Source organism: Alosa sapidissima, chromosome 2 (genome assembly GCF_018492685.1).
Source record: "Alosa sapidissima isolate fAloSap1 chromosome 2, fAloSap1.pri, whole genome shotgun sequence".
NCBI lineage: Eukaryota > Metazoa > Chordata > Actinopteri > Clupeiformes > Clupeidae > Alosa > Alosa sapidissima.
The window spans coordinates 27,321,749-27,335,111 of NC_055958.1; the positions used below are offsets into that span (position 1 = coordinate 27,321,749).

At 43.3% G+C, this 13,363-nt stretch overlaps 1 protein-coding gene across 3 annotated transcripts in view; it reads right to left on the bottom strand.

Moving 5' to 3' along the window:
* morc3a (MORC family CW-type zinc finger 3a) overlaps window positions 1-13,363 on the bottom strand; it is a 28,905-nt gene that overhangs the window by 2,910 nt on the left and 12,632 nt on the right. For all 3 annotated transcript variants that reach the window (XM_042066841.1, XM_042066840.1, XM_042066842.1), the window contains 14 exons: window positions 12,207-12,433; window positions 11,407-11,563; window positions 10,745-10,892; window positions 10,461-10,589; window positions 9,706-9,825; window positions 9,522-9,619; window positions 9,305-9,412; window positions 8,827-8,955; window positions 7,909-7,980; window positions 6,194-6,236; window positions 5,889-5,999; window positions 5,148-5,235; window positions 4,877-4,943; window positions 187-1,441 (listed from right to left, as the gene is read on the bottom strand). In XM_042066841.1, the coding sequence (XP_041922775.1) occupies window positions 187-1,441; window positions 4,877-4,943; window positions 5,148-5,235; window positions 5,889-5,999; window positions 6,194-6,236; window positions 7,909-7,980; window positions 8,827-8,955; window positions 9,305-9,412; window positions 9,522-9,619; window positions 9,706-9,825; window positions 10,461-10,589; window positions 10,745-10,892; window positions 11,407-11,563; window positions 12,207-12,433 (2,752 nt within the window). The remainder of the gene's footprint in view (window positions 1-186; window positions 1,442-4,876; window positions 4,944-5,147; window positions 5,236-5,888; window positions 6,000-6,193; window positions 6,237-7,908; window positions 7,981-8,826; window positions 8,956-9,304; window positions 9,413-9,521; window positions 9,620-9,705; window positions 9,826-10,460; window positions 10,590-10,744; window positions 10,893-11,406; window positions 11,564-12,206; window positions 12,434-13,363) is intronic.

A 13,363-nucleotide genomic window follows, 5' to 3' on the forward strand; every position in this document is an offset into this window, starting at 1 on the left:
ACACTCGAATCAAGTCTAAAGCTTTCGAGAGGAGCATGATCAGCGGTTAAGTCATCTTGTAGTGGTGTCACATACCCCATGTGCCCCCCTTTTATTCAACTGACCTAGTTGTACAGCTCGAGATCTGGAACAAAAATCTATGTGCAGCTCTGAGGACAAAAAGTGTCCTTTATAGAGTCAACTCACCTTAGATTTCAGTTCATCCCGGTCCACATTACACTGGTCCAGCTCCCTGAGCAAGAAGTCCACTTGCAGGGCCAGTTCATCGTCCACAACGTTAACCTGAGATGAGCACGCCCCCTCTTCCCCTTTTTGCCCTTTTTTTGGCGAGCTGCTGCTCCCTTCCCCTCTTTTTTTCTCTTGCCATTGCCTCTTCTCCTCCGCCAGAGCATCCCTTTCTTTCCGAACCTGCTCTAATTGTCGTTGGAGGCTTTCGTAATCCCTCTCGTCGCCCTCCGGCTTGTCAGTTTGGCACCCCTGATGGCTCACTTCTTGCTTCACGGACTTTTGGGAGAGCTGCAGGACATTCTGCTCCAGGTCCTCCACCTTGACGATGAGCTGGTGCACCTCGTTCTGGTAAGCGTCCCTCTCTGAGGCCGTCTTCTCCATCAGCTCCATCAGCTGGTCCTGCTGTTGCTGAGCCTCGATGAGCAGGGCGTTCTCCCGCGGGGTCTGGGGCTCTTGTTGAGGCTGCATGGCCGCCCCTCCCCCCTCTTCGTCTGTCAGCGGGTCCGTCTCATTCGCGTCGGCCGTCGCCTCGGTTTCACCGCCTCCTTTGCCGCCCACGACCTCTGTAGACCCCCTCGCCTCGTTCCCCGGCGGACTTGCTGAGCGGCCCTCCTCTGCTGCAGCCACATCCATCTGCGATGCTGATGCTGCCTCGTCCTCCGTTTCCTTCGCTGCCGTTTCTTTTGCGAGTGTTAGAGTGCCCGTGTCTGTTCTCTTCACCTCCGGTTCCTTCGTCCTGTTCTTCTCTTCTCGGTCTTCTGCTGTGCTTTTCACCTCCTCCTTCTCCTCTTTGATAGCAGCGCCGATCTCCGTCTGGGTGGTGGTGCTGACCTGCTCCTGTTGCTCTTGCGGGCTTGTCGAGGGCACGTGGGTCGGGGTCGCTGCAGAAGTCGCCGCCACTGCGGACTCGGGCACCTCCGGGGCCGCGTCGTCGGTACAGTCCAAGAGAAGCCCAGGCACCTCGCTGGTCCGCCGCTCCGTCTTCACTCGGGAGATGTCAAAGGTCGGCGCCTTGGGTTTGGGGGTGCTCTTGGTTTCATCGATGACAATGTCCTCGTCCTCGTCCTCATCGTCATCAGGAATGACCACTGTGGGAGCTGGGCAGGCTGCAGCCGGCGAGGACGCGGTCGCGACCTCTGACCCAGGAGAATGGCTGGTACGTGCTTGCTTTGCTTCTGCACCGTCAAGCCCTGAAGTTCGCCGCCTCTTCATTCTAGGAGTGAGTGTGTTTATTAGCATATGACTGTGTTTATTAGTTATTTCTATGATAAAAAATTGTTTATGTTCAGATTTAAAGGAATACGCCACCCCTAGGTTAAATTGGGTCACTCCCCGCAGTCCCTAGAGTTGGATGAGTGAGCCAAAGCATTTTATAGCCGACCCAGCCATTGTCCTAATCTAGAAACGGCCCGGTTAGTTTTATCTTAGCGTAGTATTTTTTTTAACATCTTGGATGCTGATCATAGATCACTCTTCTCCAAACATGCACAACTCAGCTTAACCTTTATAAGGGCACACCTGGACAAAGAATTTAGCTTTCGCTGGATTTCTTTTTGACCCAGGGACATGGCCTGAGATTGGCATAAAAAAATTAGCATTACATTCCAATGACACCATGTCCATTTAAATTTTGGGGGTTAGAAAAGTATTCTTTTGGGATGTTTTTTAACCAGGGGGACCTGGTGACCTTGCCAAAGTAAACGGTAACACTAAAGCAAGAGGCTACACTGAGATTCTGGAGGAAAAGATCAGGCAGTGTGCCAAGAGACCTTCCCCAATAGGCATCATTGGACCATTAAACCATATAATTATCCAAAACATACAGCTAAACAAGGTGAGATATGGTTAAGAGAGAACAATGTCAACATTTTAGAGTGTCCAGACCTCAATCAGTCAAAAAAGTTAGCACAAGGCCAAAGTGATGGCAAATAATCGTTCCTGCCTCAAAACTCAGATTGCTGCTAAAAAGGTGCGGTCTAAAATCATTGTGGAGACATGGAGAGGCTTGGTAGGTATTATAAGAACCATTTGGAGAGCTTTGATGGTAAATAAAGATGTTTCCATTGATTATTTAAAAAGGGTATGAATAATTTTGGACATGCCATTTTTCATAAAAAAATTTAAAAAGATAAAAACGATTATTTGTTTGATTCCATGTTACTTCCTACCCAGGGTATCTGCACATTTTCCAAGTGCAAATTTAAAGACTTTTAAGACCTTTAAGACATCTAAATGAAAAAATTAAGACTATACCACGGCAAAAAGATACATACAACAACTTAAAACTGTTTTATGCAATAGTTTTTTTTCCTACTAATTTTAACCCCCACCCCATTTTGGATGTCTACAGAAGTTACCAAATATATTTTGACGAAAGATTGTGTGTGAATTACCTTCACAGCTATAAATGTCCAATGTTAGGGTCTGGGCTGCTTGCTTTTGAAGCTGGCTGTACATATTTGGTTGTGCTTACTGGCTGAGGCTGACTGTTCTTCACCTGTGTCTGTAGTAGCCTAGGCTACTTGCCAAAGAATGTGCACTGGACTGGATTCCCCTCAATATTTTAGAAAAAGACTAAAGCTATTTGAATATTTTAATAGGCCTACTTTATATAATTTACTATGTGCATCTATTGTCCCATATGCAGCACAGCAAATTAAAGTTAATCCAATACTTTACATTTTGCATACCAGTTGTATCTAAACCAACCAAAGCTTGACTGAAACATCGTAAAACCATTGACTTGTTTTAAATTAATTAAGAGACAGGTCCTCCTCGCATGATCCTGCTGAAAACTGCTGGTTTCATCTCAAGCACGCACATATTATGAACGCACGTTTTTTTTTATGTAGCCAGTCGTCGACATTAAAAAAATATGCAGTTATATTTCACAACTTTTGCGAAGTAGGCCTACTGGGAAACGCTGGCAAGCAAGCTGCTGACAGACATTACAGGTATTATAACTTAGACAGATATTTTCTTCCCTTGGCTAGGCCAGCAACACACGCTGGAAAGATGCAAACAGATCAACTTAACATGTACAGTATTTCCTCCTGATTGCGAAAACGTTTGTTTTCTTTTTCTGTCAGTCCGTGGTTCCTTCATAAATTGCGCAGCAAATTATCAGACGAGTGACAGAAGCACTGCGCATAATTTGACCAGCAGTCTTCGCGTCCATAGTTTGTGAAACGATGCTGCTTCCGAGCAAAGATTCTAGATGCCCAGCGCAACTCCAAAAAGGAGGACAAATGAGCGTCCGGCTTGAGGCTGCACTGGACAGGTCTTGTAAAATCTATGTCCGGCCTAAATTTGAACGTATGGCCAACCTATTGCTAACTGGCTTACCAACTCTTTCTCCCGCTCATGTAGGCTACCTGCGTATCTCAGGCCTCGGCTACACCACGAAAACGTCAGGCATATTTGTACATACTGTATTATTACCGTTTTCACACCTTTAACCACACTTGTGAAAAATATCTTCACTCTGCAACCACTACACTTCCTCCCGTAGCCTTATAGAACCCTGTTCCTACCACATTGTCTTACAACCTTTTGGCATGTGGCAGTGTCATTTTCAGTCAGAACAAACACATTGGTCAAGAGAAAATCAATATACATCAATATTTGCCAGGGGTATGAATAATTTTGTTCTTAACTGTATGTCCAATTCAAATACAATAACCCTAGATTGTTACTCACAGCTCCAAAATCAATTTGGGGAAAAAAGACATACTGTAATAACATTATAACAAAAGGCAGGTGCTGAGAGAGAGTGCATGTGGCCCATGGACATGCTCAATTTGGGCATTTCTTAAGCTTGCAGGATCAACTGCAAGCTAACTCAAAACTCCTTAACTATATTTGAAGTACAATAGCAAAGGAATACACTTTGTAACTGTGCATGCATGCATGTTAGCATCTTCATTGTTTGGTGGATTTTTGCCTGTAAAAGCTTCACCTTCTCTTGATTATCTCAGTTTAATTCAGATCCATTGAATAGAACTGAACTTGCATGTATGAATGGCCAGAAGGAAGTTCTACTGTGAGTTCCACAAATGCTCTGGAAAATGTAGCTTCTGTAAAAGCTACTGCACTACATGGTCAAAAAATTCTATTAAAAAGCTATCTGCTTCAGAAAATAACTACGCTACCACCAAGTTACTGAGAAATGTAGTTACGCTAATAGCTTTGCTACAAGTAGCAGGCTACTGCCCATCACTGTAGATAAATGGATAAATAGATAGATAGATAGATAGATAGATAAATAGATAGATAGATAGATACTTTAATAATCCCAAAAGAAAAAGTAAAACTTCCAGTCGCTCAGTACCACAATAGTACAGATATAACAGTAGGAAAGCCCTATATCCTTTTAGTGGGCTAAAATGAAGGAATGGCATAGGTTTTTGGCAAAACAAAATTACTAGTAGATATAACCCTTTGGGGATAGAGAAGCAAAATGTGTGTTTGGGGGCTCAACTGGCTACAGCACCCGTACCACACTGAGGTCCAAGTCCCAGGTTCGACCGGGGTCATTTCCCGATCCCACCTCATCCCTTCTCCCTCTCTCTTCACTGTCCTGTCACAATAAAGGCAAACAGCCCAAAAAATATATTTTAAAATAAATAAATAACTGAGTGTTGTGTACCTGGATGGTGTGGAGAGGGAGCAGACACTCGTGATGATGGGCATCCCCTCAGAGGACGGGCGGAGACCTGTCCAATCAGAAACATGTGCAGTCAATCCCAGAGCACAGGAAAATGCCAGCCTCATTACCAAAGCCAATCACATGCGACCTGCCGGAGCACCAATCACACACGACCTGCCGGCGCACCAATCACACACGACCTGCCGGCGCACCAATCATACACGACCTACTGGAGCACCAATCACGCATCCTCTCATCAGCCTTCTCTCACCTGTCTGACTGTGCCCGCTGGAGCTACGGGGGGCTGTTGCCAAGGCACTCCTCTGGACAGGCACAGCTAACCTGGCAGGCAAATCTCTCTGTGTAGACAGATATATGAGAACACACACACACACACACACATGTGAGCATTTGAAGGTAAGTTACATAAGCACTCAAGACATCCATAGTTGTCAAACAGCACCATGCTCAACGGAAACTCAGCCCCTGACTTTTTCTTCAGGTTTTCATAGCAGCTCGCTTGAAGCAGACCACTTGAGGTAGACCCACTGACTTCTGTCATTAGTCACTCTTGTCTTGTGAGTCTGAGTAAAGCACTTGTGCTGTCAGTGCGACTGTGGCCATCTTCAGCAGCGTGGCTCACTGAGCCTCCTGCTCCCACATGCAGCGTCTGTGGCAGCGCACAAGCCCACCCAACCGCCCAACCACCCACCCACCTACCCAACCACCCACCCAACCGCCCAACCACCCACCCGCCCGCCCACCCACCCACCCACCTACCCAACCACCCACCCAACCACCCAACCACCCACCCAACCACCCGCCCACCTACCCAACCGCCCGCCCAACCACCCACCCGCCTACCCAACCACCCACCCGCCCGCCCACCCGCCCACCTACCCAACCACCCACCCACCCAACCACCCACCCGCCCGCCCACCCACCCAACCGCCCAACCACCCACCCAACCACCCACCCGCCCGCCCACCCACCCACCTACCCAACCACCCACCGAATTTCTGAGCTGCTGCTTGAGACGCTCGTGCTGCCGTCGCAGCTCGTCGTTCTGCTTCTTCAGCCTGGACAGCCTCTCCATCTCCTCCTTCTTCCTCGCTTCCTCCATCTGACAACACACACACACACAAACACGTATTAGTACACAGGCCAGTAATGTTTTTGAACTTCCTTCATCTGACAGTGGGGGAATACATGAACACACTGAAAAGATGATGATTGCAACACACACGCACACGCACACACACACACAGTCGTGAGGACTTGTGAGTAGGCTTGTGAGGCCAAGCATGTGTGCAGTACCTGCTGCCTCTGCCGCTCCAGCTGGATCTTGCTGAGGCGTTCACTGTGTGGAACAAGTTGGGAACAATAATCAGGTTACAATTTGCATTGGAAGCAGGGTTCCTACAGGTTTCTTCAAGTCAAATTGAAGTCTTTTTAAGACCTTTTAAGACCATTTATATAAAAACAATACCTTATAAATTTCACAGACCAATACCAATAACATTTCACAGACCTACCAGCAAAGAAAAACTATTTTGTTCATTTATTTCTCAAACAAATGTGAAAATGTGGACTTTGTAAAGCATTATGGAAGAATGATGTAACATTGTAGCATAGTAGTGAGTACTTACGCTACAACACCACAGCACAGACACAGACCAGAGACACAGACCACAGCACAGACAACAAGCCAAACAGAGGTGTGAAAAATCAAAGACAATTTCAGCAGACCACAAATATCTCATATCTCATCTACAAGTGGCTTTAAGCTAGATTCGCCAATACAGAATAGAGGGTAATGTATTGTGCATGGCATGGAGAAAGATGGGCAATGTCTTAACTGATGTTATATCACATCTAGAGGTTATACATATGCTTTTAGAAAATATATAGTTTATGGTGTTTTGTTTCCCTTAATAATGCAGGCCAAAATGTATCCGGTGTTCACTTGATTCGCCTATACAGAATAGAGGAGTATGGTATGGAGGAAGATGGGACATAAGTTGATCAATGCTATATTTCATGTACAGGGCATATGCTTTCAGAATATGTATAGTTTTGGCTATTCTATGACTTTGGTAAAACCATGACCCATGCATAGGCATGCAATGTTAATTATTAATCTCAAACTATAGTTATTAATATAGCATGCACCTTTATGTCAGATGTCACGACAATAGTCACCTTTTTGGAGGCTAGCTGCAGTTATCTGAATAATGCTTAACTATGTGTTTGCACAGCTTTAACATTGTGGAACACTTACATGCAAAACCACACTGGCTCTATTCAGCCGAGACTCGACAACCATTTCCATTGATTCAAAGGGCCAAAATGTAAAAATAGACACCGATTTTGCAACAAACCAGTCTGAAACACAATGTGTGTGTGTGTGTGGACACTGCAATATTCTAAAATTCATGTTAAGGGTCAGATATTCTTTAGAATGCTTATTCTACAACATTCTAATTACAGTTTTGTCAGTATTGGATAATGCATAAAAACCCTCATTTTAACATATTTGCATCCACACATCAGGAGCCTTTTAACTGTGTTATGTTAATTGCAAGGATTCCCTCACGAACGTCTTAAAATGACAGGCACTCAATTAGACATACAATAGCCTACAGAACTTTATTGAATGCTACCTCTGACTAAGAATGCATTACTTTGCACTTGTATAGTCTTTTATTTTGGATCTTAATGTTAAAGAATTCATGTTTAATTAATTCAGATATGTAAATAAACATGTATAAGTTGCTATTAGTCAATTAATGAGGAGATAATCGATAATCGAAATCGAATCGGACTGAAAAAATGAATCGTTAGATTAATCGATGCATCGAAAAAATAATCGCTAGATTAATCGTTTAAAAAATAATCGTTTATCCCAGCCCTACTTAGTATATTGTCGTAAAAGTGGCTCTACTTTTGATTTTGCACTGCCAATGTGGCTCTTGTGAAAAAAATTGTGAGGATCACTGGCTTACAGGATAGTAAAGCAGAGGGTGACTTACTGTTGTTTGTAGGTTTTTGGGTAGGAGGCCTCATCGTCTGAATCCGCTTGTTCTTGTGGTACATGGCAACTCCTGAAAAAGACAAACAAAGAACAAAGAAATATTAAAGTTTTTATTATAAAAAAGTATTGAGGATACACAAGGTTGAGAGCACACACTACTGTATTTCAGCCTTATGATGTGCATGGGAGCCGTTGGTGCTCAAGCTCAAGCCCTTTAACAGCCTTTTGCCGGAATCGTGGTATGGGAATTGAAACTCTCCCTACATTGCATGTGTTTACCATTACATTTTTGCATATTAATGTTTGTTTTAGTTCAGGTTCATGTTAAGTGTGTTAATTTTGAGAAGAACTAGTCTTCGTCTTCAGTATCTCACCAACATGACACTAACAAAGCATACATTTCTGTGCACCTAATTTTCTCTCTCCACGAACGGCTCTCTAATAAAGATCACGCGATATGTGATATGCAATGCCTATGCTTCTGCAGAGAACAGTGCTGACATATAATTAATATCATGTGATGCAGTCTCCAATAGCAGGAAAGACTGCTTAATCCTTGAGTTGTCTATTATCTCTCCTGGTAAGAGAATGTAAGGTGTCCGTCTGGTACCAATAGCTACTTTCAAATTGATGTCATGTTCTACAACCACAATAAGCATCATATGTCAAGCGATGAGGTTACTATAGACATTTAGAAACTACATTAAGCTACTAATTCTTTTAAACTATAGATCGTATGATCCATGGACAGTAAATTGTGAAATTTCTCTATATTGTTGGATGAATAAATTAAGGGAAGCACAGCAGACAAAATGCCTTTATGTTTTTGCTGTGGTGTCTCACACAACACTTTACTAGAACCCCCCACATAACTAATTCGGAAAATGGCATAAAATAGTGCGAAGAGAGGGGTCACCTGAACTGCGGGTCTGGATTCATGTGGCAGAACCACCGTTCGGGGAGTCTGTCTGGGTCGATGCCGTCCGGGAGCTTCCTCCACTGTAGACACTTGTCACACTGAACCCAGTTCTGATCTGGACGCTTGCTACGAGAAAACAGAAACAGATCAAACTAAATTGCTGATCCATTCCAAGATTATGCCGCCCTTTTTGACCAGAACATGGCATGGCAGGATTATTCATCCTTTATTGCATGGGGTTTTACATGTCAACAGAGCCACTATGGGTCATACTGGGAGTTGAGTATGGAATGGTTCTATTTTAATATTAAAGTCAGCCATTTACTCACAGTGACAGTAGTCACATGCATCACAGTAATACAGCATTCACAAAATGGTCATTGCTGAAGTCATCCTCAATCAACAACGTTATGGGTTACATTCTTCTTCTGCTCTAATTTCATGATGCCCGTCACTGTCAGATGAAGTCACTTACAGGGTGTCCTCCAAAGGAATTGTACAGGTAGGGTGTTCTTGGTCCCTCTTGTAGCGAATCTCTTTCCAGTACTCCTCAAGTTTCATCGCAACACTATTGATAGTTTTCCTGCAAAAAGATTCATCCACCCAATAAAAATTAGAATGCTTGTGTCTTTACAAAAATAGGGGATCTTATTGGACACAAACTGGTTCACAGTGTTACTGCTACTGCTGACCTGTATTCATCTGTGTAGTCAAAATCCTGTTTGTTGTGAGTTGGTTTGAGGAAGTTGCACTCTATAACACCTATGACACCTACACCCTTGATGTTGGCCTATGAGAAAAAAAGTTAAGTTAGACACAACACACAAGAACTAAGAACCGACGAAACGCACAGTAGAAAGTGTCACCTTCACCCACCTTCAGCTGGCAGCCAACACGCTCATATGCTTTGATCAGACGGTTTTTATGGTACATCATTATACCATAGTGGTCTTTGCTTTTGGTGTTGTAGCCAAAGGTTATTCTGACACGTGCATTCTGTGCTTGGGAGTTAAGGAGCAATGACATCAACGTAATTCATTACTGCAGCTACCAGATATGCGCAAGCTAATCAAAAATAAGTGGATGCCCTCGGTGACTAGCGGTCATCTGCCGTTACAAGTCAGGTGAAAATATTTTTGATGATATTCGAGTCAGTAAAAATGAACTTTAAACACATTAATCAAATTTCACCTAAAGGCTTTGATCATAGTAATAAGCCCGAACTGCTCTCTAAAACATCACTGGGCTAACTCCAATCACAAGAAGATGCAGTGTGTGCTTTTTGCTATTCTTGTGTTTGTCTTACATTTGTATAACTAAAGGATGCCGTGCATGCTTCAGATAGGCTAAGCTGTAAAAAAGGGCAATTCCTGTGTATGGACCCACGCATCATTGGTAGCTACTATCCACAAGTTCATCAGATCCCCAAAGCAAACGTTAAACCCTACGTCATATAATCCCACAATTTAATGCCAATCCCATATGTTCTCCACTATAATTTATGTCAAACCATTAACATCATAGATTCTGTGAAATCACTGAAACCATCAACAGAACATGAAACCATGTGAAAACATTAATATCACAAATTTTTAAAACCTTCAGACAACGACCAAGTGGTCAAAAGATACGTGAAAAATGGGCCTGTAGCTGTCTTTGCGGCTGTAGGCCAAGTTCTTGGACACGAGCTGGGTCTTAACCTTCTGTCCCCTGATAATGATTTGCATCCTTGGCTTCAGGTACAATATGCTAGTATATGCCTGAAAACAACAATAAAACCATTCAACATCATCTTGCCGTTTTAATCACACTGAAATAAGTAAATAAATAATTGTACACATCAAACAAATGACAACATATACAGTAAGCGACAAAGAAAAAGGTAGATGTGTGATCTGCCGCAGTTCTGACTCACCCTCAGTGAGAAGTCACTTTCTGGGGGGGACTCCATCACACGCTCTGGCCGTTTGTATGCTTCCCGGTTGGATTCAAAAACAGTCGGAGGGATCCGTATGTCGTACCGGTCTGAGCTGAAGTCAAACTCCATTTGTCCTGTTGTAGTTCTGCAGGACAGTGGAACACAAAGATGATTCATTCATTTCTCTTTGATTTGTTGGCCCTTCCTCTCTTTGGAACACCTAGCTCAAGTCAGACATGCATACCTACATATTATTTGACCGTCTAAACCTTTTACTGAAATGTTCTGAAATTACATTTTCTTACTGGAAACTGACAGCACAAGCAAGACACAGGCATTGTGTGAAACATAAACAAATCAATTAAAACTGCCACCGTCACTAACGTGATGTAACAATGTGTTTAAACATGTTTTTGTATGTCTACGGTTCATATATGCTCTAAAAATACAAGTGAAGTGTAAAAAAAGAAAATTCCAATGGAATTCTATCTCGAAGAATAGACGGACATCAGACTACCCTATCAGATTATCCTCACAATCCTCACAGAGAGCACACTAGCACGCAGTGACACAGTGACTGCAGTCACGTTGATGCTACAGGTTTTTGTCTCCTTGTTGAGGCGTAATCATACATTCACTCATTGTGAATAGTCTCTCACTTTCTGAGGTTCCAAATGATGATGCGGGTGCCAGTGGTAGCCATGGTTCCGTGGGCAGTGATGGCAAGCAGCTCTGAGTACAGTTCAGACTCCGTCTGAAACAGCGAGTATTTTAGAATGTCCTGCAAACTGGCCGAGTGCTCTGGCGTGGAACTGAGTGGTGGCGAACGTCAAGGTTAAATGAGAACAAAGTGACACAGCAGATTCTGTTTATATTTATATGTTATATACATACTTATACAACAGTTAGCTCAAACTCAACTCTACTCTCAACTCTAACTCAAACTATTCATTAATTTCTGATTGGACAAGAGACATTCTAGATTGGGGATATCCCAGGACACCCCAACACGGACTGTTCACTGCTAGTGATCACTCCAATGTGAACGCCTCATTAATTCAAAACGAGAGCAGCGATTTCATAATGTCACATTTGAAAGTTATTGAGTGAGAAAATGGAGTAAATGGAATTGGATGAATGGTAGAAGGGGGTCACTTGCGCTTCAGCCTGGTTGTTGCTCACGGAACAGGACGCAGAAGACCCATGATCTAACTAGGACCAAGAAGCAGGACCGGAACACACAACGCTTTAAGTGATTTTTATTAGTGCAAACCGACTAACGTTTCGACGCCCATGCGGACTCTGAAGAAGACTCGAAACGTTAGTCGGTTTGCACTAATAAAAATCACTTAAGGCGTTGTGCGCTCCGGTCCTGCTCCTTGGTCCTAGTTAGACCATGGGTCTCCTCTTTGGAATTGGGTGAATGTTCAATTTAGCATGAATATTCTGAAAAGGATATACTGGCTTGGTCCCACACGTCTGAAGGCAACGATGGGGACGACCACGTGACTAGCTCCTGTCCGTTCCAGGTACGTCTGAGAGAGCATGCCCACGCACATGGTATCCCGGGTCTTTGACAACACAATGGCATCCCTCCCCAGGCGCATGGAGCCGGACTTGAAGCCATTACCATACAGACCAACAGGGACGTGGCCATTTATAGTCTGCTTCTCACTGAAGCCAAAGCTGCAAGACAACATTACAGAGATACATTAGAAAGGCCTGTTTATCGGGTATGCTTAAAAAGCAAGGCTCTATGGGATGTACAGTGTTTCCCATACATTGTGGCGGCCCACCACAATTTCAGCATTGACCACCACACAATGATTTTCTATGTTGTGTTGTACTACTTAAATTGGATGAAATCCTTTTATTGTAGAGCTATGTGCACTTTTGCGCAGCCTCTCTGTCCCTCAATGAACCTGCATGCACGTTTAAAGAAAACAAAAAATCCTGCAAGGATTGTTGTTGGCATAGAAGACGACTAAGGCTAAATCATGATTAAATCCGGTTAGCATCATAACCATGTTGCACAAATTTGTTCAAAACTGTGAACACCCCCTGTCACCTACCACCACAAATAGAATTAAATTCTGTGGGAAACACTGGATGTATCCCATGTCATTATTCACCCCTTGCAAGTGACGTCACGTTTTGTTCGCGCCACAGCAAAATAGCCTAGTGGACGGCAAGAACATGAATCAAATCAATGGGTTGTAATGGGACATATCGCACAGCTAGGAGATTATAGTGAGATTTAACCGTAGTAATGCCCTTCCACGACTGTTGGCTTATTGTTTGGAATACAACAACATCCCATGTTCTTGCATAGATATATTTTGGTTTGTTTTCTTTGTGTTTTGGGAGTATTTCAACCACAACTGCATGCTTATCTCCTCAGTGTATGAAGCACAGCAGCGGTTGCTATAGCAACCATAGACTCTGAACAGGACGGCAGATAGCACTTAGGCAAAGTCTTTGGCAAGATCTGAATGTAAACACATAATACCGTTCAAGTTTTTTTTTAATTTCCTATTTCTTTCAATTCTTTAACTTAAGACATGTAAGAAGTAAGTTTATTCGCTGGGCAACGTACAAACTGACGAGTTACATTAG